We start from the raw sequence: 27,748 nt of genomic DNA, 5'->3' as shown, positions 1-27,748 counted from the left end.
TTGTAACCCCTCCCCTTGTCCCCAGCAGCCAGTTCAGTCTGCAGTTGGGCTCGCTCTTAGCTAAATATTAAGAGGATAAATGTATACACAGAGGTCCAAAATGGAAAGCCAAGAATAATGGTGCAGCTGAAAACCCAGTCACGCCTGAGCAGCATTCCTGATAGTTATTGCTGCTCCTTTATGAGACAGCAACAGACGTACAACATGATGCCAGAAGATTTCTAGTTGTCAAGAGGAAGAATGTGGGCTAACCCTCCTTTATGCATGAATCAAATGCACTAACAGAAAACCTAACGGATGCCTTGAAATGCAATTAACCAAAACAAACTATGCGTTAATATATGTTGGATCACATATACCTCCACTCCCTTCTGGCACATGCACAGCGTGCACTCATTCGTATGTATTTATTCCTCTTTATTTCACCACTTGAAGATGATGTGGCCACTGTAGACCACTGTGGACTCCATCCTACTTCAGTCCTGGGCACGAACTCCAGCTGATGGTCACTCAATACGACTTGCTACCATAACATAAAGCATTCCACAAGGTGAAAACCAACCACATTAAGGCTCAAAAGCATCTATAACTAACTTGTAAAAGCTGGCCTCCAGATGTAATACTAAAGGCCCTGCACACAGAGGATTTGCGTCACCGTGCCACCTACTTCAGCTCTCAATGGTTTGCTTTTTCCCCGATCGTGTAGTTTATGTGCAAAAGCAGGGTAATCAAACCTTACTCACTTCACTTCTTGAAGCAACTGCTCGATGGAGAGGAGTCAGCCACATATTGTCCTTGGCATTAACACGAGCACCTGCAAGTAAACAGCAGAGGTTACATCCATGCCTTGGGTGCCACACTGAAAGCCTTGCCCAGCTGTTTCGTAGTAACAAGAGCTGAGCTGTATGTGGTAGTCTCAGCACTCCCCATAACTCTTCTGGCACCCTGTTCCCCTTGGATATGCATTTTCAGATCCCACACAGACAGGAGGCGAAGTGGATTCAGAATGAAAGGAACTGGATAGGTCAGACTATTATCAGGAATATCTTTGTTTACAGGGCACAAAAGAAGCAAGATTTGTTGTAGGGGATTACACATGTATGTATGTACATATATGTCTATATATATGAATTTTTTTGATTAACTGATATAGTTGGGTAAAAAAAAGCAATCCTTTGCTCAAATGACTGCTGCTGTCTGCAGACACAATGAAGGGAACCAGCCTGAACAACTGTGTCTTGTTTCTTGATCCATCAGACAGACCACTAAAAGATGTAACTGCTTCCCTGCTTTGTAAATCTTGCTGGGATCAAGACAACGGGACTGGGAAATGCTCAGGTTGAGGAGGAAACTGTGCACTTACTACCTTAGCCTCTGTGGGTATTATTCAGCAAACATGAGAAGAAGAGGCATGAAGGAGACTATCCGGTTTGCCGCCTGTGCGGTTCAGTGCTAATGTGCACTCTGATAAAGACAGCTGCTCGGGAGGAGGGGCTTGAGGTGGCTTTGCCAGAATAAAGGATAAAGGAAGAATTTCTAACAACTACAGCAGCGCTGTCTGACTGCAGACATAAAAGAAGGATTCCATACATTCGCGTGATAAAACAGATTTGTTTGAAAGAAATATTAAAGCTATTCATTGATGTGGTACCCAAGAAAGAAAACCAAGTGAAAAGGACTAGAGGAACTCATTTTAAAAATGGCTTAACCTGAAAATGTTGAAACTCTTAGGTCTGATGGTAGCCTCAAAAGACTAACACATGCAAAAGAATGTTAGAGAAGCACAAGCATCATGCACATAGCCTGGATAAGCCTCTAAACTTCATGAACAAAGAGATTCTTAAGCTTCATTCTGCACCACAACTTAAGTGCATACAAAAGCCTGTAATTAATAAATCACACTCTCTGAATCAGAAGTACTTTTTGAGAACCATTTCTCGGTAGTATTAAGGCCCTTGCCTCTGAATCACAGTGGTTACTGGGAATTGTGGTAGATAATCAGAGAAGAAACAAGTTCTTTCGTATTTCCACGAGTTGGGATAATTTTTTTTGGCTGCAAGAAAAAAGAAACTAAATAGTTCATAACTACTGCAACAATTCCAGGCAATCCTGATTCTGAATCCACCTCCGAACCTGACAGCTGGTGGTACAACCTGCCCAGTGGAAAAACACAGCAGTTTCAAAGAGTTTGCTAATGAATCCATCTAAGCAAGGAAGCTGTTAGCTTCCTCTGTCTCCAGGAGGAGGCTGTTATGATTGCCACACTTTAATATCCTGCCCTTTGCCTACACTGCCCGAGGCTCTGGAGATGCTAAAGCAACAGCCTTGTCCACCGTCAGGGAGCTGACAGACGGGACTCCAAGGCACCTCACACCTTGGTCTGGCCCTGTCAGGAATTTGGGGATGCTAATTACCTTAATGAATTCCCAATGATTGCTACCAAATACCTCTCTTCAGGTTTAGAAATTTATTTTGTATTTGCCTTAGTTCTTTGACTTCTGTTCTTAACTAAGGTTTCCTTCGGTTTATTTCTACCCATTCACTAAATCCTGCCAGCAGATGGTTGCTAATCAGAAAGACTTATGTGTGGAGCAGCAAAGTGTAACAAATATATCATTCCTCAGCATTCAACAACTCCAGTGGCACTGGTGAATATGAAGATGATTAGAAAACCTAGGGAAGTGTCTCCATCAGTAGCTATTCATGCCTCTCAGTCATCCATTTACCCTTTGAGAAACTGAAATAGTTGCCAAGAAAACAGCTAAAGAAAATAATAAAAGCAAAACAGTACAGTATGAATAAAATAATACACAGCAAGCTATCAGCCTTTTCTTCCTCAGCTGTTTTCAACACCCCTTTACCTCTCTGTGCTTCAGGGCTCTTTATTTGACAAAGTGAAATTGCTCTTACATATCTAATTCAATGCATCAGTTGGATACATTTGTGATACCTGTTTTTAAAGAGCTGCACAATTCAGCTGCTGCCTGTTACGGCAGCCGCTGTTGTCCATTAACTGAGGTGCATATTTTCTGAAGAGACATTTCAAATGTTTCCCTCCATACCACTCATTTCCTTCACCAAAATTCAGGTTGTAGGTTCCCAGCAGTTCCTTGCATGCAATCATTATTGACAACAAAAACACTTTACAAGCACTGATGCACCCCTTCAGGGACAGAAAATATCTGCCATTTCAAAGGACATCAAGTGGAGGCACCTGGGAAGCAGTGCTCATGTTTTCAGAAGTCTTCTCCACACTTCATGAACTTGAGTGTTCAAGCTGTGACGGTCTGGAGGGCAGCTCTTTGAAAGCACTGGCTAAGACAGAAATCCCACTCTAGGGCACCTAAAATGATCTGTGTCCCAAATTCAGAAGCTTAAATTCTCAAGTCCATCTCACAACATTTCCTCAAACTCACCGTCCCTCTCTTCTCTCTGGGCCAAGTACCTTAACCATGTTTAAGTGCACATCCTATAATACTCCATGAATTAATCTGTGTATTTATAAGGACAAAGAGAGAAAATAAACCACTCAAATTCATGTATATGGTGTCCTTCATAGAACAGTATTCCTTGAAAAGATAAGCTGCTTTAAAGACTTCCCTTAACATCCTTCCAGGTAGCCACAGCACCCACCCACCCCATAAAAGAGACACTTGAAAAAAAAACCTCTCCAGAGAAAAGCCTTTTCTCAGCCTCATACCTATGGGCCTGAAGGAAAGGCTTGGCTGTTGGATTTGTTCTGTGAGGCTGAGATAGACAACGTAATGTATGATGTTACAGATAAAATCAACAGAGAGGAAAGTTTCTGTAATCCCCTCTCCTTTAATATGGCTGGTTTGTAATCTTTACTAGCCTTCACTCTCAAATTTTTCTGCCAGGAAAGGAAATAAATCTGAAATTGCCCCTGCTCTTTTGAGATCTGAAGTAAGCAACCAGATGCTGGCTTTCAGGAATAAAGTTAACATCTCTTTATTCTAAAGAAAGTACAATTTTCCATCTAGCACATCTGCCAAATCCACATCTCTAACAAATCCAGATTCTGCAGTCTAAATCTCCAAAATTAGGAATGGTCAATGAAAGAAGGAAACTCTACTTTTAATCTATTAAAGACATTATTAACATGCACCTTTCCAACTCCTGCTACAAGACACATTAAAATATAAGGAATGTCCTCCACTTCACTCACACACAGAGAAAAACAATACAAAGCCAAGATCAGCACAAATGAAGTACAACAGCAGAGAGGCACCACCTGATATAGATGGAACTGGGTCCCACAACACTGTGCTAGATGTGAACACAGGAACCAAACACCTACATGGCATAAACGAGAGGTTAGGCAGGATCTGCTGGGAGGCAAGTCTGAGTCACTTGCTAGAGAAGGAAATGGCCTGGAGATTCCACTAGGTGGGAGCCCACAGGTCCTCAACCTCTCATGAAAGAGAGAGGAGATAGTCCTGGGCCATGCTCCAAACTTTCACCCAAAGGGTATACTCCTAATCTCCAAGGACAGGAGTCTCAAAGCCATGGCAAAGGCAGAGAGAAGGCTGCTTCTCCAACTCACCTATTCTTTAGCCTGCCATAAAAGAGGGAGCCCTGAACATGTGTTCAGCTTACACAGCACCTTCCCCGGCTGTCTGTACAAAGGGCTGGCACAGAACTTGCAGTGCATGTGACAGTCTCACTTCCAAGTCTATGTGTCAGAGCTTACCAGGAACCTTTTTCCTCACAGTCTTTTTCCTCAGCTGTTGTGCAGTTCATGAAGGACAGATGTCAATATTGCATGCACACCCTCAGTGCATAAACTTCTTGCCAAGAAGCTCAGTGCCTTCTGAAATATAAGGCATAGTGATATTGCTGAGATCGCCAGCTCCTTGGTAGATAACAAGAGGTAAGGGGCTGAGCTCAAACATCATGTCTTCAGGCACCAGCTCAAATTCCAGGAGGGAGAGAGGCACTGGTACGAACGAGAATGGAGCTTGTATGTGCCCAGGCACATCCATGACTGTGTCAGCATACAGAGCTTCATTTATGTGAGATGGTTACCCTGGTCCTTCTCCTTCTTGACAGGAAGGACACAAAGGAGAAGTATTCAATGCTCCCTGCTTTCATGTAGCCTGGAAAAACAAAACTGCACATCCCATTTTCCCATGATTATGGATGAGACCTTCGAGCTGGCGTAAATCTACCTCGCTCTGACGTTTAATGGGCCAGTGACTCATACCAGTTGAGGGATCTGGCACCTCTCTCTCTTGTATCAATTCCAAACAGACTCCATTTCAGTGGCACCTCGAAAGCCATTTCTGGTCTGTCTCCAACCACCTGGGCAGAAGTTTTGTTCATTAGACACCACATTTATTTGTGCTGCCATGAGTCCATGGGTCACAAATCTCAGGATGTGCATACTTCATCTACTTCCTCTCCTGAGCCCTGTACAAAATGCAATGTGTTGCTACTCCTCCTAGCTTCTGCTCATGCCAAGAATACTACTGTTTGACACCAACAGCAAGCATTTTTGTGCTTCCTGTCTGTGAGGACACCCCTTTAGTTTAAGTCAGACACCAAAGTTTTTCTGCTTATGTAACCAAACTTCATGATCAGAATAATCTTTTGTGATGAACTTCTACTAATGCAGTTTACAGAACGAAGATGTGAAGCAAAGGGGAGATGCTGCTGTTGTCTTCGGAGCCCAGTTCACAGAGAAATCACAGTAACAAAGAGGCCTTTATAACTCATAAATTTGCTCCTCCAAACCTCATAAACCTCCAAACCTGCTCTTGGATAAGAGTATTGATACTCATCATGAATAATGATACTTCAGAGACTAAAGGAGAATGAATAGGTAGCAAATGCAATGCAGGATTAATTTTGTCTCATGCTGAGTGAGCTGGGAAAGATCCTCACAGTTCCTGCAGACTGAACCCCAGCACAGTCCCACTGACACAAAGTCCAATTTTTAAAAGCCCACATGAGAAGATTTTCATGCTTACTTGATATGTAAAAGACATCCAAGATATATCACCTACATTTTATGCTGTTGACCAGAGAAAACTGATAGCTTGTGAATGTCATTTTGGCAATGAGCTGCTGGAACCATGCATCCCAGAAGAACACTAGAAAGTCTCCTTCCCTCATTAGGAACATGATAGAAAACAACAAGGTTCACTGCAATAATTTTTGATGCCATTGGAATTTATGGGAGAAATGGGCAGAATGTCTTCACCTTTCTCTTGATGCGGATATTGCCCGTGCTGTTACCTGCAAAACCTGGAAAAGGTACCGCTCCTGCAATCTTACCACACCACAATGGAACAACAGTATGTGACAAACAACACACAGTGCAGGAACACATGCATGGATGATGTTCATTAAGTCTTACATCACAGAAAATCATGTTTGCATTTAGCATATTGAAAACCCACTCAAGTATAACCTGTCAGTAGAGGAATGTTCATTTAAATCATTCTGCTGGCATCAGGGTTAGAGCAGAGAGAACTGATATATGATGTACGTCCAACTGGTTAGCCTCATTAAGCAATAAGACAATTCAAAATGCTCCCCAAATAAGTGAGGAAGCTCATAGCTACAGCAAACTGAATTCTGCCTTATCTAGGTGTGGTTAAGCTAGCAATCCAAAGAAGTACCTGTGTGGTCAGCACGTGCCCATTAGCAGCCTGATCTAACTCTGACATTGGCTGGTGCTCTAAGCAGGGAGCTGAATCAGGTAACCTCTAGAAACACCCTCTAGCCTGAATTGTTCTAGGATTCAAGGTTGAAAATTAGAAGGAAGGTGCCTTGCAATCACAGGACTGCTGGTTCCGAATTAACTTCCTTAACAAAATATGCAACTCACTTGAAGCATTCTGATGATTGTGAAACCCATCACACAGCAAGGTTGCTTGCAAGGGTTTGTACCATAAAATTGCTTTCAATCCCATGTTCTCAAACCCCCATAAAAGCTTTACCCTTACAGTTCTTTAGTTTAGAAAAACACTGCCTTTGAAACCTGCAAGCAGATCCAGGAGTTTGCCATGAATTATGTGTACTTCTGCAGAGATGTCTGCTTTATGATCAAAATATGTCAGAACGAAGTATGGGGTTTGTCACTATAATTGTTTGGAATTATTTTTTGATGTTTTGTTTAGATACAATCTACTGCACAGTTTCTATTCTCCAAATAAACTTCCTGACTCTTAGAATCATGTTTCTAATGTAAATACCACTTGCAATTCATCCAAACTCATTCATAACTTTTTCACTATTATTCTGTAATAATTTTTGCTTAACAGATATTCTTGAGTTGCACTCCAGGACTTGAGCCCACATTTTAAATGTGTACTTCAGCAAGTTTCTGCATCCACAAATATTGTCAGTTTGAATGCTGTAGACATTTTTAAAAAACTACTTGCTTTGTTTATTAATTCCACTCAGTCACAGTGTACATTTTATAATTGTAACACCAAATTTAAATACCTTTTCTAGGCTTGCCAGAACTGCAATCAGTTCTATGAAACTCAGAAAGCTCACTCATACATTCTTTGCTGGACACTCCTTGTGCCTTTAAAATTAGCTAATTTACTAGCAAATAACAGCAAGGCACACTATCTTACCTGACAAAATGAGAAGCTCAATAATGTCTGCATCCCCAAGGAACGATGCAACGTGAAGTGGAGTTCGTTTCTCGGCATCCTGCAAAACCACAGATTATCCAGTCATAAAACATCGTCAATAACTGCAAGCATCAGTGTTAAAGAGCAATGGATTTGCATACAGTGTTTGTTTTTCTATGTGTATTTCTATTTATAATTAGAAGTGCAATCTCAGCCTGTAAAAGAACAAAATTCAAGGTCTGAACAACACACTTCCTCTCAGTAATCCTCAACTTTTCCATCATGTTCAACCAGACCTTGAGAAAGCACTGTCTTTACTCTGATATCCTGTTTACAGGTAGATTAAATTAAATCTAAAATGAGGAAAGTCCTCATCCCTAGGTTGCTTTCAGAAACATTTTCTACTCTAAGTGTTGCAGCGACATAATTCGGATACTTCTGGACATCAGACTTCGTAATGCAGTTTGCATCAACAGCACAACACCATACTCTTCAGAAGGATATATCTGGGTAATGGTTTGGAATCACACACAACAACCTCTTAGTCTACAAAGGTTCTTGTACACCATTGTACAGGATTGTCTGATTGTCTACAGCAGCCCAAAACAAGCCTGTACACCTTGACCAACCTTTAAATATAAATAAAGAAAATATTACCAGTCAGGTCTGTGTCTTTAAAGTTAAAAGACTTGCTAATAATCATAAATATAACTTCTGAAATACATCTACTTTTATTTGGTTTCTGTAATTTTCAGCCTCAGGGAGTCACACTTTCAAGTTTTTCTTTTCTAACTTCAAGGGGTATAAATACAGCATTTACAGAAAATCACTTTCTTCTACTGCTTTATTCAGATGATTCCAGAACACAGGCTTTTAAAAGAAACCACCAAACACTGTAATATGGGTAATTAGCACAAGAGCTGCTAATATGCTAATCATGCTATTCGACCTCTGTTTCCACTCCTAAATGTATTTCATTTTGGTTTCTTAACCGCTAATATAAAAAAAAAAGTTCTAAGAGACTTATCAATCAAACTTAACAGATTATAACCTACCAGCATTAAACAGTGTAAACTGGTAACAGATTCAAAACTTCCTACAAACGATACCAACACAGAAACCCTGCTGGTATTTACATTCTCTCCCTGAAATATATCTCTGAGCCTGTCAAGTGCAATACCACTTTTAACACGCCCAAGAGGTCATCAACCACCAGCTGTTTTGGACTGTCTTCAAAGTATGCTATAAATGTGGACAAATCAGTGCAGCAGAACCATTTGTCACACGAATGCTGAAAATTGTATTCTAGCACTGGAGGGCACAGAGCTGCTGGTCACCAGAATGATCTACATTTCACTTTTATGTTCGTATGTTTTTTCATGATGCACGTAGCCCTCAAATTCGGCTGCAGTGGGTTTTGATCTTACTTACTGGACATGCACATAGAACACTCACAAGACAGATTACATGACACCCTGGTTGTTACAGGTCAGAGGGAAAGATCTCTTATAGAACTCCTCTCATGGTAGGCAAATTAAAATAATATTAAGCAGTATCCATCCAGCAGTGTCCACTCTGGAACCAAAATTACGAGCTGGATTCTCTCATTTGTTCAGTTCCTAAAACATAATCATCGGCTACAGACCAGCTTTTAAAGGCTACATGAGTGCATGCAAGACCTTTCTTAAGTATTGGATAAGGATATGGATTACATAAGGATATGGAGCTGTTGGAATGGGTCCAGAGGAGGCTACAAAGATGATCAGAGGGCTGGAGCACCTCTGCTATGAGGACAGGCTGAGAGAGTTGGGGTTGCTCAGCCTGGAGAAGAGAAGGCTCTGAGGAGATCTTATAGAGACCTTCCAGTACCTAAAGGGACTACAAGAAAGCTGGGGAGGGACTGTTCACAAAGGCTTGTGGTGATAGGACAAGGGGCAACGAGGATAAACCGGAAAGGGGAAGACTTAGACTAGACATAAGGAGGAATTTCTTTACTATGAGAGCAGTGAGGTGCTGGACCAGGTTGCCCAGGGAAGTTGTGGCTGCCCCATCCCTGGAGGTTTTCAAGGCCAGGTTGGATGGGGCCTTGGGCAGCCTGATCCAGAAGGAGGTGTCCCTGCTTATGGCAGGAGGGGTGGAACTGGATGACCTTTATGGTCCCTTCCAATCCAACCTATTCTAACCTTCCGTAACAGGAATAACTCTCCAAGTGTTCTCAGCTTTCGCTTTGCAAAATCAATGTAAAATCCTAACAAATTAAGTGAAAATAAAGTGTCCAGAAAAAGATGGGTTTAGTCATGCAACTGAATTCAAGCTTAATTTCTCAGTTTACCCCCCCATGAACCAGCAGACGACAAAACCCAATGCATGGTATAGAGCATTAAAACCACAAAAAAGAGGCCTACGGGCAGCATTTTCAGGAGTTTGGTGGGGGAAATTCCACACACAACGCCCGCAGCTGAGCGCGCAGCTGAGCAACTCAACAGAGGGACATTCTCAAGTTCCTGTTTACACTCTGCACAGGGCTGACACAAAAACAGAGAAACTGGGGCATCTGCCTCTCTGTCCAGTCACACTCCTTGAGTCCTCCTCAAAGCCATGTGCCGCTTCAACAAGACTTAAACAGCTCCCTGGCTCTGTTTCTGGCCCAAGCACTAACACCTATGCAGCTACAGACGTCCTTGTGGCATGATGGCAGTAAAAGGAGCACAAATAAGTAAATCGGTAATGATCTGAAGACTGAAAGCCACAAACAGAAAGAGAGGAATAAAAAGTAAACGTGTCGTTTTAGGGAAAAGGTCTAGCAGTACCGCAAACCTGAACACACATTATCAAGGCAAGGAAGGAGACGGGAGAAATGATAACAGAATTACAAATAGCATTAAGATAAATAATCAGATCTGCTTCAAGTGCAGTTCTCAGAGGAACAAAAGGTCAGTAAGAGACAGCAGATAAGCTAAACAAAGGCTAGAAAATCATGCTGAGGTGGAATAAACGTTCTCCAACACTGTATTAGGGACTTAAATTAGTTCACAGAAAAGACGACGCTACTTGTTAACAGCATCTGTACACTTTTTTTAAAGAAACTATAGATAAAGGAAATTAAGAATTTAACAAACAGACAACTGAGGCCAGAAGGCCTCAGCAAGAGCAACACTCAACACACGCCTAAACTGTTGAAGTGATCACAGTGACACTGATAAGGCCCTCCACAAGCTTCCAGTTAGGCTGGTCCTTAAGTGCTTTATTGGATCAGAGCCCTAGAGTACATGAAGATTAGCAGAACAGTGGCTCAGATGAATCGTATCAGTATATGTAAAATACTCAGGCACATGAGAAAAAGGCCAACAGTTTCTCCTCAATACAAATCTCTCCTCAAACTCAAAGGAAGAGAATGGATTCGAACTTTTCTGTCAACTGCAGTTCTTCAGATCAGAAGATGTGACACAGTCACTTACTATCAAAATATAAGTGTGCCTGCTACAAAAATACATGTCTGTATCCTCTTTTTGTCACCAAACTGCCTGAGCAGCCAACAGGAACACTTCAGCACAGGAGGAGTTGATGCACCACAGAAACCAAGTTAACAAAGTTCTATTGGTAGGAAGTGTTTGGATTCCCACCATCTGCAAGTCACCAGCATCTGTGTGGGTGGCCAAATAAATTAAACTGCACATGGAAGGCTACACTTTCCACTGATACCGGTCTATCCAAAACAATAACATAAACAAACCTCCTGCTCATTCACTCCATTTGCTGCTACCTGAGTACATCTTATTTAAATAGCACAAAGTAGCTAGTACTATTAAAAAACAACAAACATTCAGACAGGACTTCAGGAAAATTAAATATTGGGAACTGGTCAGGCACTACCAAGATGGCTAAAAACAATTAAGCAGAAATTCTTGAGATATTTACAACCATTCAGAGCCAAAAGCTGATGCCGTACAAAGAAATCTCTGCCGCTTCAGGATTTCTTCCCTCTCACAGATCGTTTTCTTAAAGCTTGTAATTCAAAAAGCAAATCAAAATGCTTAACAGTGAGCACCAGCTAGAAGGTGAAAGTCAAGCTGTGTAACTTATGCCTGGTGCTCTTTCTTCTGCTATTACTAAGCACAGAAATTCCCATCTGAAAACTGAGATCCCAGTTCTAACACCTATCATCCCCACAGCCTTTAGTTTAGCTTCAGAAACAAAGATTTTTCTGGACTGAGTCTTTTAACTGCTAAGTGCTCAGGAGGTGGAAGAAGCAAATATTTTTTCTTGTCTCTGGAAAACAGAAGTATCCTAATCCCCCCTCCATTTAACACTTTCCTTCCATGAGGCTGACAGTAGCTTTTACGCTAGAAAAAGATAAATTTTAAAATTAATTCCTCATCCTAGATTGAGACTGTAGAGACTGTTATCCTAATTAATGGAAATTTTTAATGTTTTCAACGAGTTTTCAGTGATTTTTCAACATAAGTTTCAAAAGATAGGTTTAAGTAACACCTCAGTTTTTATAAATGCAATATTGACTTCAGGGGGGTTGATGGAGTAGGAGCATACATCACTCATGAGCTGATGGGAAAAGCAGATTTAGGAAAATCAGGTATTTCAGGCTCACATTTTTGCCTTTGAATAAAATAAAACAGCCACAGCCAAACTTTACCATGAGTTTTTATTTGCCTCTATATCCTTAACTGTCTCAAACATTTTGAGGACACTGATAACACAAGTCTCCAGCACAGATATATATAACTTAGTACCCAGTAGTACACTAGCATGCTCTGCAAAGCAATTCAGAATATTTCAGACTCTCTGTAAGCTCCAGCAGAATCTTCTTCACCATTCAAACATCTTCTTGATAAAATACAAAAAAATTGTGTTTATTTTCTAAAAGAAAAAATACTTATTCTAAATAAAAGTCATGTTGGTTACCTTGCATCACAAACATCAATACAATTTCATATTCAATTTCCTTACATACATGAGAATTGTTCATAAATTCCTTCTGTAGGAAAAAAAAAATTGTACATTGCTTCCCACTTAAATGAACAGCATTTCAAACAGCACTGCAAGAGTCTAAATAACCACTGAAAACACAGCTATTACCTAGCACCAAACTGTCATACTGTGTCAAAGCAGAGGCCTTCCAAAGTTCTTGACTAATAAATCTTCCAGAAGACTTTCCAGTACAGCAGAACCACATCTAGAAGAGGACCATTTACTTCCAGGATAGCTTTATCCTCCCGCAAGACTCCACAGTTCCAAAACAAAAATCATCCTTCCTGGGATTACAGCAGAGAGAAGAGTCTGATACCCAAGATTACTGAAATACCACATTGCTGTCTCTCTTAATCTCAAGTTAAACATGTCACTCCAAACTGAACAATAAACTGGTTTTCACATTAGCTAACCCAAGCATGCAACACCTTTCAGGTTCACAATCCTAAATGTCTGTGCACTTGTACGCTCAAGCACTTGCACCACCTCAGAAAGCACGCTTAGCAATACTACAGAAATATATATAACTTTTGAGAAGAGCTGAATAAAGCTTGAATCCTCCTAAGACAGGCAGTCCAGCACATCTGTGCTGTACCAAGTTGGATAATGAGAAAAAGAAGTAATAAACAGCATGCATCCATGTCTCTCCATCTTACCCTTCTTATCCTGTAATAAACCACCCTCTAAATGCATCATCTGGCATGCGTCATCCTGCATGCAAGGCCTCGCAATCTCTGCTGGTGCCATTGCCCCCTCCTCTGCAGACTTGCCCTGAAGCCTGAAATAGGCAGCAATGCCCTTGACACCTTGACATGGCTCGAACCCACATCCAGCCTAACATCCAGGTCCAACAGGAGTTACTGCAGTTACCACGATCTGCTGGCTCTGCACCTCTGCTTTAATGAAAACAAGCCAAATTCAGGTAAAACACTACCTTCTTCTAACCTATCTCCTTTTGCTGAAAGTAGGTGAGGGAGCATTTGCACAAGGAGTTCCTTCCACCAAGGAGCACTGAGAAGAAGCAGCTCTTCCAGATGTCAAAGCGTTGAGGCTACAAGGATCAAGCCCTGAAGGACATACCCCATGAAAATAGCGCGTATGCAGTATTCAGTGGTAGGGAATCACTCACCACCAGCTGGGTATAACGTTGTCCATGCCCTTGGGGTGCAAATGTAGCATCACATTCCCTCAAAGCACAGCCAGGGACTGGAGAGGTCAAAGTGACGATTATGGAGGCAAAATGAACTAAACTCACCTTTCTAAGCCAAACAGTTACAGCTTTCATTTTGTTGCAAACCAGAAGTCACGTTTATAGCAGCATCCAGAAAGTAGTTATTTCCATCAACACACACTTTCCAGCTTGGAAGGATACTGATTATTTTATAAGGAAAAGAGAAAAAAAAACCCCACACCTTCTAAACTTTTTATTTGCTCTGAACTCTTTCCTCTCAGATTAGTTTTCTTTTAGGAAGCATGCATATACATCCCTAATTTTGCATAGTTTCCGTGTGCTTTTTCCCTCTGCCTCCTAAATGCCTTTTGTGCTGCAGGTTTGAACTATTCCAATATTAACATAGCTAACCAAAACAATGAACAAAGGACAAACTGCTGCCAGAGTTTCCTCTCACGTGAGCAGCCAAGCACTAGAGGAACACTAACATGGAAGTAATTAAAAACACCCTTAAAATAGAAACGTTAAGCACACGGTGCAAATTGCCAGCTCACACCACAAAGGGGAAAACGCTCTCTCTTGATCTTTCTTTAGTGGCATTTGAAGCATTTGACGCTTGCCTGCAATCACTATCTTGAACAGAAACCTTCACAATTCACATTGACTGGTGTATTTCTAATCACACCGAGGAACAGCTTGGGGTTTTGCCCCTAATGAAATAACTGTTCAGGCAAAGCGTTCTTCGACAGATTTTTTGCGTCTTAAACAGGATTCTGGGCAAGACTATTCCAGTTCAATGACTTTTCCTACTATGTACTCATCTATAAAATACATATTCTTCATTTAATATCACACCTGACAGCTGAGAGCATCTCCCTAGCAACCATCACTACCACATTTGCAGCCAAAGGGTATCAAAACATCTGAGAAGCCTACAATAACCTTGTGCAGGAAATGCTATTTTGGAAAAACAACATGAAATACAGAGGAAATTTCATGTTCATCAAGACTAGGAGTTCTTGGTTGGTTGGTTGGTTAGCTTTGGTTTTTTATTTGCTTTTTTGTTAAGGCTATCAGGGAAAACAAATAGGAGGAAACTTAAGGGAGATGATGCTTTAAGGAAGCACTTTTAGGAACTTATTTCAAGAAAACAACTGACAATGACACGGCAAGCCCAATGTCAAGGCTTTCTTTCATCAGATTCCCTACGTAGAACAGCAGTAAGTCTTTCCTTCCACTTGACAGCAAATGGATCAGAGCCTCGGTTAACCAGATCTGTAGCATCACTTCTCGATTTCCTTTCTGCAGCTCTGAACCCAATGATTAGACTCCACTGCCTGCAAAAGCAGCAGTGCTAAGACTACACCAAACAAACTGCTGGAGTGAGCTATGAATAAACTCATGGCTTTATGCCAGAGAAAAATGTGAGGAAAAGGAAGGTTGATTCAGAAGTCATGGGAACACCTGCAAATCTCCACTCTGCTTCTGCTTTATATTCTTACCAATTCCAGAGGCCACAGATCAGACTCAGGACTGGCAGGGTTCATTTCTAGCAGTACAGATTTAAGTTAAAATCAAAGAGGGGGAAAAACCACTCAACTCCTGCAAAAAGACCAAGTTCGAATGGAGGGTTTTTTTCCCCCCACTGCCAAAATACTAAACTACTACTTGTTTACAGCTGCCTAGTGTTGTTCTGGGTAGAAAAAGCCAGTCTGCAGAACAGTAATTCCTTTGTGGGAAAACCATGGCCAAGATACTGCTTTCTTCCTCTCACTGCTGAGACCCGTAGTGAAGCTTTACTTCAAGTACAGTCAAATGCTGAATAACAGTTTCTGCTCTGCAAAGGCTTTTCATAAAAGGAAACTCTACAGAGAGTAAAAATATGCAGCTTTCAGCTGTTTTCATTCATTTTCTCAGTAAGAGAGAAAACAATGTCCCTGACTGACCTGCACATTTGGAATAATTACCATACAGTTAGAAAGGTTAAAGTCACCTGCTGGACGTAATTATATTTCAGACTACTAATTAGGTTTCCACAGAAGCCCCAAATCTCTGACTTAAAAGTAATTCCCATTCCGTTACATGTTAATTACTAAGGATGTGATTAATACTGTCATTGCAACAGTTCATAAGCACGGTGCTTACGTATCACAGGCACGTAACATGCCAAGTCACATACCAAGGCGTTGACATCCTCAGTTTTGTAGATCAACATCCGTATCTCTTCTGGATCGCCACTGAAAATTGCTTGGACCAGTGGTGGCTGGAAAAATAAAACAGAAGAAGCAATGCTATAGGTTTGTTTGTTTTCTGTTTAAAAGGAGAGCATAATATTCCTGCTAACATTTACTAATGCTGCCCACAGATGCTGCATGACCCCAGTAACAAATCAATCCAAGTATCTCATTAGTAAGAGCTACCCATTTGCATGGGGAAGAACTGAAGGCATGAGTATGTTTGTATGTATGATGACTGTGTATGTGCACAAACAGGGACCCCCATTAGAATGGCAACTTCTGTCAACAACATGTAATTAGCCCAGATGTTCTTCTTGGCATGTAAGGGGAAAACTAATTACATCAGATACTGCCGCGTTCTTGCTGTTGGCACAGATTAATGGTCATGCAACACACATTTAGAAACAGAACATTATGCAGATAATGAATTTCTGGGCAATTACTAAACATCTTGTATCTTCTTACTAAATAAATATGCAATGAGCACAGTTAATTTTAACCACCCAAGAAGCAAAGTAATTATCTTATTGTTTCAAGTCTGTTATTATGCTATTATGAATCAGAAGGCATAAGTAAATAATCAGGCATAGAGCAGAAACAATATGCCATGCGCATTCCTCTGGCAACGTGGCGTCACTGCCCATCGGTTGGCAGGAGAGGTGCATATGCTCAACTGCTCCGTTACACGTCCAGAGCTGGCAATTTGAGTCCTCTTTCCTAGGTTTGCTCTGGACCCCCAGTAGCAAATATCCAAATTGTTAGCCAAGCTGGCAGAACGCAGCCTGCTGAGCTAAAGAAAAAACACAAACACAAGAAAAACCTCCCTTCTTGCTGCTGGAGACTCAGCAAAGGGAGGGGACAATCTACACAGATGCCTTTTCCCTGAAGCACATATTTGAAAGAGGAGGCAGCCAGTTTTTCACCGTCACCCATACTGAAGGCACTGTCTGTGCGCTCCCCTGAGCTCGCTGCCCACCAGCAGGTTGTCTCATGGTCCTGCCAGTAAAAAAGGAGTTCATGGTGCCAAGCAGTCACCAGAATCTAAACTGACTCTGCAAAATGGAAGCATATATGACTGCTGAAGCACATAAACCCACAACACTTCTAAAAACTTTACAGAATTTAACTATCTTGTAAACGGGTTATCTCAAAATTCACAAACAAGCTGGAAGAACAGAGAAAATTTTTCTTCCCAATCTTTTCACTGCAAAATTAATCATATTTAAATGTGGAAAACACATTTCTATGTTGGTGTCTATTTTAAGACATATTAATCCCTTATGTCCTTGCAAAAGATTCATTCCGGAATTTCATTCCTGCCACTCCTCCCATAGAAATAGGACTAAAGCAGCATCTTTTATCAAAGCTGTCTGCAGTCTATCGTATTGCAGTGGATGTTTGAAAAAGAAAGAAAAACCCCCGCATTTCAGTTGAACTATTTAGCATGCTTCCTTCCCAGCCCATGTCAGAAGGGTCACAAACTATTCCCGACTGGAGGGTGCAAACGCCAGACCTCAGAGTCTGTTCCTTTCTCCCTCATCTGCCAACTTCAAATAAATCAAAATTTAGCTAAGAGTAAGATGGTCTCATTTCTGCTTTTTTCTCTCTATCAAAAGTAATTGTTTAAAGCAATTCTCTAATCTTATACCCATTATGACACTAAAAAAATTACTAATTCGTAGACTTAGTGCAAACCTAACACCAACAGCTATGAATGACCAGGGTGTGTTTATGAAACTAGAATGCTCACATCAAAATATTTCTATTTCATGTACATTTGTCATAATATTTAAAGAATAAAATACACAAGAAAGTAGAATGCTCCTCAGTTTCAAGCTGAATGGCAACACAACCCAGTGGCCAAGCAACAAATACCCCCAGCGGCTTCGCTTAGCCCACCTGCAGCTTCACTCAGCCCACAGAGACAGGTATTAGCCAGGCTCTGCTGACACGTAAGCTGAAACTTCAGCCAGAGGCACCATCACTAAGAGAGAAGCTCAGCACACTTCAGACATATTGGTTTTTTCTTAAAAAGTTCGAATACTGTTACAGGTGATGTTTTCCATCTAACAGGGCAAGAATAAAGTACATGCATCGTTACATCAAAATAAGAGGAAAGTCAACAATAAGACAGCTTGACCCTTCTACCCTCTACCAGAAATGTGGATCAAACACCTGGTTTTACAGGAAATGCATGACGTTTTTAATTAGCATCAGCTACTTAATACACAAAACAGACTGAGAATAACACTGTGTTCTTTAGACCTGTAACTTATACAAAATCCTCATCTTAATTTTTGTCCCCCATACCATAGCTATTCCTTCTGTCAAACCCCAGTGTTCATTTGGCCTCTGAGGCAGGTTATGTCTCACCCCATTGATGTACATACTCTTTGCTGGCAGTTGACAGCTGCCATACACCTATTTTCAAAGGCCTTAGTCCTTCAGCCCTTTTTTCCATGAGATTTACTTTTTATAAATCAATTACAATAGAATCTATCACTGCTAATTGTAACAGCAAGAGGCAGAGATAACAGAGAACAATCAAAGCCTGTGAATTGGAAAGAAGAGATAAAACCAGCCCAGGTTAATAACCATCCTGAGTCACTGCTGTGCCGCTTCCTCCAACCGGCTGGTTTTCTAATTTACTATTTCATGATTCTACTCCATTTTCAAAGGTATTATTTTTTAAGTGAGAAACACATTATTGTTAAGGAATTTCTATTACATATCAAGATGTGTTCCTGTGGAAGATGCGCAGTCATGTTTAGGAAAAATGTGAGATGTGCATTGCGGCATTGTCGCTGCTGTTCAACGTCAGAGCTGAGAATGTGCATCCGCATCCATCAGCACAATGGAAAAAGGATTGCTTCATTCAGCAGCTGGCAGTGAAGAAACAGAGCTTGTGCAGTTACGTACGTGTTGATGATGGATATCCAGTGACCTGAACAGATTACTTTCTTGATCTTCAGTGATAATCATGTTCATGCATGAAAGATTTGGACTTTAAATAGCTACTTTTTCATTCCTGAAGGGCAAATGACACTTCTAAATTACAAGTGAAGGATACATTCTAATTTTTGAAATAATTTCTAAAATCTGTGACAACATCATTAACTGGTTATTTCATTAATAGAAATATTTTGCTTTAAAATTCTTCAAATTCACAAGTTGTTAAACACACAGAATGAAGAAAAAAAAAAGCAGAGAGAATGGTATGTGTAACTATTACTATAATTAAGCAAGGGTGCAGGTTTTGGAATGATGAACAACTGTTTCATCAGCTCAACTCCCTGGAGCTTACAAATTCTTACAGAGAATTTCAGTTGGGAGTGTTCACATTTTTTTCCTGAAATTATACACCAGCAGTAAACAAAACCTTTCCGTGGTACTTCTTCTACAGTTAATATTGTAAGTACAAAACTCATCAATAAGGTTTATTAGAGCGTTCTTTACTTTGTGCTGTAACAAGCATTATAGTGAAAACAGAATATTATCTGTAGACATCTTCAAAGGTGGAACATATCCCTGTCTTTACTGCATACTGGCCAATCACAAGCTGGACTTCAACTGTAAAATTAGCTCCTTGAACTGAAGTCACAGTGATTGTCTGAGCAGCAGAGAGCTTAAATCCATGTGACAGAATGTCCTGTGGCTCAGGTGGTGTCCACAGAGTCAACAAAAGCCCGGCCTTGCAAAATTTTCCTCCATATATCTGACAGAGCAGAGATTGCTACCAAGTGGCATTTGCAGGTCTCTGAATCCCAAATCAGATGAAGTATTTATGCGAACCACCTCAAGTTTCATTTTAATTATTATGCCTGAAGTGGGTGCTGAAGCTCCTGGCAAGCCACTTAGTATTTTTGTCGAGTAACTGTGACATATAATAAATATTTTGGCTTGATTTTAGATATCCTGACTCGCTAACAAGGCCTGACTTAAGCCAGGTTTTCAATTGGCAGGACTTGGAGATAGATACGAAAGGCTGATTGATCCCCATGCTGATTTGATAGACTATATTATCATTTGGTCTTGTGAGTGAAAAGAAGCTATATATTGATCCTTTACTTGTTCTAATTGCATTACATCAAGTTGCTGGATTAAACACTTGGATATATCCATGTACTCATTTCTCTTTAACTGGCAAGACAATGTAGAAAGACACATAATCATTTCAAAGGCGTATTGGTTTTGTCAGTGTCTTGCCAAACATCCCTTTTTTTTCCACAGGTTCTCTCATTAATCAAGATTATAAGGTTGTCTGCAATGTCCCACCATGTACATCTATTTCTTCTCACTGATCACCGCACAAAGACCACTGCTCTTCCTAACTAGGACTTTCTCCCCACGAAGAGAGCAACACATGGCTATCTGAAACACTGTTTTAACTTATAAATCCGTATGAGTGAGCAGTCATAAACTGGATTTCTCTTAAATCTTAGAGTACATTTCCCTGGCATTTAGTATTTACACAGTTTTGCATACAGAAATTATTCAAGACTAATCATTTTTTAACAGGCCTTGAAGTATATTTCACTCACATCGGAGAGTATCCTTTAACAGTGTTTTAGGTATTAATTGCTGGGCAAATAAAAAGAGAAGTTTACTCTCAATTTATTATTATTTCAAATATTGTGTTTCTGTTATTGGAATTTCTATATACTGGTTTCTGACAGCAAAGTGCTTTCACAGAGCTGCTATTTGGAATAGAATGTCCATGGCTGGTTGCTCAGGGGTGTTTCAGAGCAATTACAGGTTTTTACTGAGCAATTCCTAAGTCCAAGCTCCTGAAAGGCCAGCGGAGAGAATAAAATCTGTAAATAAGGGGTACTGGTGCTCTGAAAGCACTTGGGCAAACTGCTAGCTTGTGAAGTGAGCAAACGTACATACCTAGGACATACCTACTCACCAGATCAATAAACACCCTGCACACAGCAATATTTAAAATATTGCTGGAAAAAAAAATATATTTAATTCTATTTTCTTATGCCCTCACATTTTTTGCAGATCAGCCCTATTATATATAAGGATTGCTCATAGTCCACTGCCGAAAGGACAGAATGTATGCCTGCATGTTGCTACTGATTTCAATTTGTTCCCCTGTGTTTCCATGCTCAAGGACCAACAAGCATACTGGACACACAGAGGTATTCAACAAAACACAAATCAACAATCTTGATAGCAAGAAAAACTCTGGGTAGATGGCTCTGGCAAACCTTGAGGGAACTTTGTGTTGTTTTTACACTGCTGTTGAAAGGACACAGAAGACCTGTGCTCTGACACTTTCCCCAGACCAATGACTTCGTAACTCGCTCCCACACTGTGCTGTGAGTTGCTTAGAAGGATGTACTGAGAATTTAATAGCAAGGAGTGTTGGTTTTTCCTGTCATGGTTCCCCGTTTCTCTCCACGACATTTATAACAGCCTCTTCCTATTTAGCTTTTCCGAAACCTCAAGCAGCATTCTTCCTTCAGACCATAGTAAGGACTTGAGCGTTGATGGCACAGGGCACACAGGAAACATACTCTGAGAGCAGTGGAGCATTCACCAACACTTCATTAGCTGTTACTCTCTCCTGAGATTAGAAAAAACTGTATATATAAACCATAACTAAAGCATACATTTAGTGTCAAAAGCAACTTTGTACCTAAACTTTTTTAAAAAAAGAGATGTTGAAGGGAGGTGTCTGTGTTTGCCTGGACAACCCAGCATCTCCTGAACCTGCCCACAGTCTCAATTCAAACGGTGAATGGCAACTCCACCAAAATGCAAAGAAACTCTTAGTGACCAAATGCAAAAATACCTCAGTGCACACCTACAGCTGCCAGTATGGTTTAACCCTAAGGGATGGATCCTGAACGGCATCATCAGGCAAGGATGTCTACAAAGACATTCAGTGTGCTACAAACAATGCTAGTTCTGCATTCAGTGCTTTCTCTCCGCCCCCAGTGGTTAGTTAAATGCTCAGTAACCCATAAGTGGTTCCCCATTTTAAGTAATTGTTGACAAATGTCTGAATAATTCATGTTATGCTGACACAGTGTGTAGGTAGTTCGCACTTAAGCATGCACTCAGCCTTTCCCACATGGCTTCACAAATAAAGACTTGAATACTTCCAGAAATATTTGGCATGGAAACATTTGGAATCAGGTGATTCTAACATGATCATCAGATATTGCCATTGCTTGTGATATTAATAAAACCTGAGTTTAATCACTTTTAGCCATTCCTAGCTGGATGACAATTAATGACAAGGAACCAAACGGCTCAGCAGCTCCTCCCTGACTCTGCAGGACCGCTAGGCAGCTTGTGCAGACTGCGAAGCCTCCAGGCAGTGTGGCCCAGGGCAGGGCACGCATCCCACCCCTCCGCTGAATTCAGCTGGGTGCCTGGAATCCAGTACTGATCAGGTTTAGAGGCTGGAAATTCAGGCCTAACAAAACACCCTTCTGCATCTTGAGGATGGAAAAAACAAATCATCAGCTTTAGGGGAACCAATGCATTTTGCAGAACTACAAGTCTCCTTTATTACAGCTATTGGATATCATTATGGGAAGGGAAAAGAGACATGATCACCAGCAAAGGGTTGAAGTAGCAGCAGTAAAGATGCCTGAAACAAGATTGTGTGATGACAAGCTGAAGAACACCTTCCGTTAAGGCTCTTGCTTTGAATGTTGCTTACACTATGTTTGCAAAATGACAACCTGAACTGCTTAGAGCATGGCTCAGCTCTGAAAAAGGGCCATCACAACACACCCAGCTGCTTTTAAATTATTTCTCCTCCGTACCAGATTGCCCTTTGCAATGGCAAACTGGGCTTGGGACTGGAAACAGGCTGGGCTCCCAGAGGCTTCTGGCTCCCTGCTCCCACTCAGTAGGACACTAACAGCTTTCACTTACATCTCACCCACAAAACTGCACATCTCCAGCCAGGCAAAGAAGACAACAGATCTGATTCCATAATTAAATATAATCACAACGAATTATTTAGTTACTGATATGCAAAGCAGAATATTCTTCAGTTCACCTTCCCATAAGCATGCTGATTGTGAAGTAGTGAGAATAAACGTGGTCCATAGCCCTGCCTTCCCACAACCCTCTGCATCCTCCTGTTCTGGTCCTCTCTGTGACTGCCCCTTTCCCCTCCTCTACTTGCCTTATCCAAGTGATTTAAACCTTTGCCTCTCTCTCAGCTGCCCCATTTCCATGCTTCTAGAGAAGGAGAGCTGGAGTTCTTAGGTGATGCACACTTGAACATGGTTAATTGTGAATACACACTGTCAAATACATGCTTGCATTTGAAGCAAGTGAGAAAGAAAACCATAAGCAAAATTTAAACTGTCTGGAGAAAAAGTATTACAACATATTGAGAAGGCTGAAACTTTAACACAACATTGATTTAGTTAGACTTCCATGACACTTAAAAAAGGAAAATAGTCAGCATTGATTCTGCTTGGGCAATGCTGGATCAAGCCTGGTATTTCTGTTCGCACAATTTCTGATATACCATTCTGGACAGTGCAAAACAAGCCTCTTGGCAGATCTATTTCTGGCTCTTCACTTGGCTCCAGATTTTGGCTGCCTCCCATTTTTCATTACGAAGCCTATCAACCACCCCAAGAATTGCTCATGTTTCCAGGTGAAGCGAAGGTTACATCCTGCCATTCCTGGAATCCTTAAATTCCTCTATGCACCAAACACGCTGTGAGTGGCCTATGTTTTGTTAAACTTATCAGTTAAAGGCACGAAAATAACTCACGGCATGTTAAATTTAGATCACTTCTAAAAAGGAAAAGAGCTGAGCATGTTGAATTCAGCTTGTCTAGCATCCTTCCCCTCACTCTCATTACTGGAGGCTGACCACAGTCTCCAAGTAAGTGGTAGGGTTTGGCTTTGGCATTTGGGGTAGGGGGCTAAAGTGCCTGTAGATCATATCACAAAATTAGTTAATAATACCTTGAAGTTACGTTAATCAAGTGGAGACAAAGACTCAGCATGCTGCAGACTAGTTAAAATAAGAAAGCATTTTTTACAGACAAAACTAAACATAGCAGGATAACATTTGTTATATTCACCAGCATTTATTACCCACTTTAGTGGAGAAAAGTCTGTTGCAGACAGCATAATAGAATTTGTTGGAATATCTACAAAGACTGAGGATAATCAATCTAATGGTATCCTGAATTTTTCCTGTCCTCTTGAATTTGTTTCGTCAAAGTTTCCTGGGGGTTTGTCTTGATACAAAGTGCGTGCTGTGTAATTTCTCACAGGAGACATATCAGCAATGCCATTAAATAATAGTCATAGGATTTTAATGGTTCTACCAAAAATAGGATCCAATTCTTTTTATAAATTCCCAGCAGCAAGTGCTGCATGACTAATCCATGTGAGTACTTCTTGTCACATCGAAATTCTGACTCCTCTTTGCCTTTTTGGTTTTCCCCCTCCCCCAAAATCCATCCATCATCTCAGCAGGAGCAAGGAAGCGGGCCTAGCACCAAAGTAGTCTCTCCGAACAAGAGGAGAGCAGAAAGTAAAATCTCTGGGGCCGTAAATTCCAGCTGGTGTAAATCAGTTTAAGTGAACTCCCAAGTCAGAGGTGGTATGCCAAATTACACCATCTGCTTTCAGAAGAGCCCTGTGCTTTCTCTCCCCCAGAAGCACGGTTGAGGGGTGGCCAGGCAACACGAGGTTATGAACCTCAAGAGAAATAAAATGACCAGGAGCAGGGCAGAGCAACAGCAACCTCAGCACAAGTCTGCTTTTCACTAGAGCTTTAAGAATAAAGCTGTTAGGGGAGAAGATCTCTTGAAACACATCAACCCCACTGAAAGCTTCAGTTCCTGCTCACTTGTCCTGCTGCAATTCAAACACATTTCAAGTACACTAGCAATTTTTTTTTTTTTTCGAGATTCATAGGTCTTGTATTCCAGAAGGGAAAACAAAAGTGATAACAATTCTGTGTGCAAGGGGAATGCTCTGGGGAACAAACAGGTTCATGCTGGCTGCAGCTGGCCACCTAAACTGACCCATCTCCTACATTCAGTGGCCCCACAACCTGTGGAGACCGCAGACACTCTGCCTGCGCCCAACTGCACCAGCAGTAGTGGCAACCAAGTAGGAAAAAGAAAAAAAGAAGAGAAACGGAAATGTTGCAAATTTATCTTCCTTCAGCTTATGAAAGCATGCCCTACCCCTCTCTTCCTTGCAGAGGTAACCATGAGCAAGGACCTTGACACACAGCACAGCTGGTTTACACAACCTTTTCATTTTCCGCCTGCAGCGCAGCAGCAGTGAGATCTGCCTTTCATCTCGCGTCTTGAACATTCGGCGGTACAGAGCAACAGTCCAGTGAATCTCTCTCTGTTCTGTAATTAAGTGCTATATCTGATATATGCAGCATGCACTGATACTCATCATGCACTCTAATAAAAAGCCTTTCATTTTTAGAAAATTAATCCTGATTTAGAGAACTATAAAGTGGCCTCTGATCCTGTAAGATCTTACTTGGTGAGATTAGGATTTCCGCTGGTTAACGGTGTCTGGTTTATATTAATGAATACACAAAGAAGGCAGCTATGAAACAGAGTGCGCCTTAATAAATTTGCAGATACTTCTGAACTACAAGCAACTACAAGGACGTTGGAGGGCAGGATCAGAATTTACAACCATCTTGACAAATTAAACAACTGAGCTGGAAGGAGACAATGACATTGTTCCAAGTGGAGAACACACTGTGCCCTTTAGCAAGAAAATCAGGGTTGTTACATAGCAATTCTGTGTAAGAATGAATTTGGGACTGCAATTTACTAACGGAACGTAAGAGAACAATGTTATGAAAGAGGAAGCGACCTTAAAACACGAATATGGCTTGCAAAACATACAGGAGCCCTTCTGTGCTGCTCAGTCCTGCTTAGGCTGTGACTACAGTGAGACATTTGGTTTGGGGCACCTTGAGGAGCAAAACAGAGCTGTAAAACATGATTTACAGGAAAATCTAAACAGATCGGAGCTATTCAGCCTACACAGGAAGACATTTAGAGGGAACATGAGAACAATTTGCAATACATAAAAAGTTGTTTCCACATCCAAGCTACAGAGAGTTTGAATGGCTGCACGCAAGGAGAGTGCATTTCTGTTCTACTAAAGGCAACACAAACCAGAACACTGGTTACCAACCTGGCTGAGTTGCAAGCAGTGAACTGCAGGAGACCACCACTTACAAACCTCATCTAGCTCAATGGCCGCTGAAAGTCAAAGGGATTCTTTCTGCAGGCTTCAGTAAGTAACGGAATGAACACACTAAAGCAAAAGAGCCCAAACAAAATTCACACCCCACCTACATAAATACAAAGCTCGATGCAAAAAGGATAAGCTACAGCAGACTGAAGTTCCAATAAAAAATCGGAGAAGAGGCATCTTCTTGCATTTCAGCTGGATATTGTACCATAAGAGGAGCAATTACTTAAATAGTATGGTACATGGCACTAGAGAAATTTCCAGAGAAATCAATACAAATATATATATTTACAGAAGTTCAAGGGGAGTTCAGTGCCTTTGTGTAGAAACACATTAACACATGGCATAACCCCAGCAGAACTTTCAGATTCCATTCCGTTCACTCATCAGAATGTAATTACAGTTATGGTTTCCTTCACATCAGTTCACACACCAAATTTCTGTTAAGGATGGATATATTTTGCAGTCACAATTTTGCATATTCCTGAACCTCATCTTCTTAGCAGTGATCTGCAATACTTCCAAGGTCCTGCTGTCACAGGGACCAAGCACCAGATGACAGCAAGCCTCTGGGATCACAAAAGTGATGCAAGGGAGGGACAAGACATCTTAGGGACTTGAGTAAAATCTGAAACATCTGACTTGCTTGGTCTTGCCATTATGTTACAGGTGGATCCTGCTGGGGTTCAAGTACCTTGCCCTAGCACTGCACACCTCACACAAAGCCTACCCGTTGCCTGCCTCCTCAGCACTGCAACACAGGACATTCCTCTGGGGAATGAGCATCATCCCAACAGCCTTCTGCCAGGTCCAGAAAAACTCAGAACACCTCCCAGCTTACTTTCTCATACATAGCAGGTGTCAAATACATTTTAAAAGCTGCTAAATACCACTGTTGTTGTTTCCCATTTTCTCTTAGAGGGTTGTGGAGCTTATAGAGCTCTTGAAGAGCACCGTGGTCAGCTAGTACTGTTTTCATGAAACAGTAAAATCCTTTGCAGATTTTAGTCTCTGCATTTGCCTTCTGCACAGCTAGTATAAAATTCAGATTAAAAATGTTTAACTACCAAGGCTGATAACAGTGTTATTTCCATTAATAGCAGAGCAACTATGTGTGAACATGCAGATCAGTCCATAACAGCATTTCATCTCTTTCTTTGCATTAAGCGTGCTACAGTTGGCATGGAGCTCTGCTCAACAACCAGAGCAGATGTTCTACCTCTATTTTGAATCTGGAACAGATTAGCAAAGTTAGCTCGAATTTAACATATCCTGATAACATCCTCACACTCATCATCAACCAAACTACTGAAGATGACAGGAAAAAAAATTAAAAAATCAAGTTTCACAGATGAATGCAACGTCAGGTAGCCAGGCCAGATAAATTAAATGGAAATTTTAAAAGGCTTCAAAATTGGCTTCACTTCAGAAACCAGTTCAGGATCTTCCCAGCACGATGCATCTGACCATGACAAATCCAGAAGCTTCAAAATGACTTTGCACAG

At 41.1% G+C, this 27,748-nt stretch overlaps 1 protein-coding gene across 11 annotated transcripts in view; it reads right to left on the bottom strand.

Annotated features, from left to right (window-relative positions):
- Nucleotides 1–27,748, bottom strand: part of ANKRD44 (ankyrin repeat domain 44) — a 137,810-nt gene that overhangs the window by 58,823 nt on the left and 51,239 nt on the right. For all 11 annotated transcript variants that reach the window (XM_069860697.1, XM_069860704.1, XM_069860699.1 and 8 more), the window contains exons 2-4: nt 15,947–16,030; nt 7,611–7,689; nt 744–814 (exon numbers count right to left, since the gene is read on the bottom strand). In XM_069860697.1, the coding sequence (XP_069716798.1) occupies nt 744–814; nt 7,611–7,689; nt 15,947–16,030 (234 nt within the window). The remainder of the gene's footprint in view (nt 1–743; nt 815–7,610; nt 7,690–15,946; nt 16,031–27,748) is intronic.

The sequence above is a fragment of the Phaenicophaeus curvirostris genome, chromosome 7 (assembly GCF_032191515.1).
Source record: "Phaenicophaeus curvirostris isolate KB17595 chromosome 7, BPBGC_Pcur_1.0, whole genome shotgun sequence".
Taxonomy (NCBI): Eukaryota; Metazoa; Chordata; class Aves; order Cuculiformes; family Cuculidae; genus Phaenicophaeus; species Phaenicophaeus curvirostris.
Note: the sequence above shows the minus strand (reverse complement) of the source record. Positions and strands in the feature narration are given on the sequence as shown.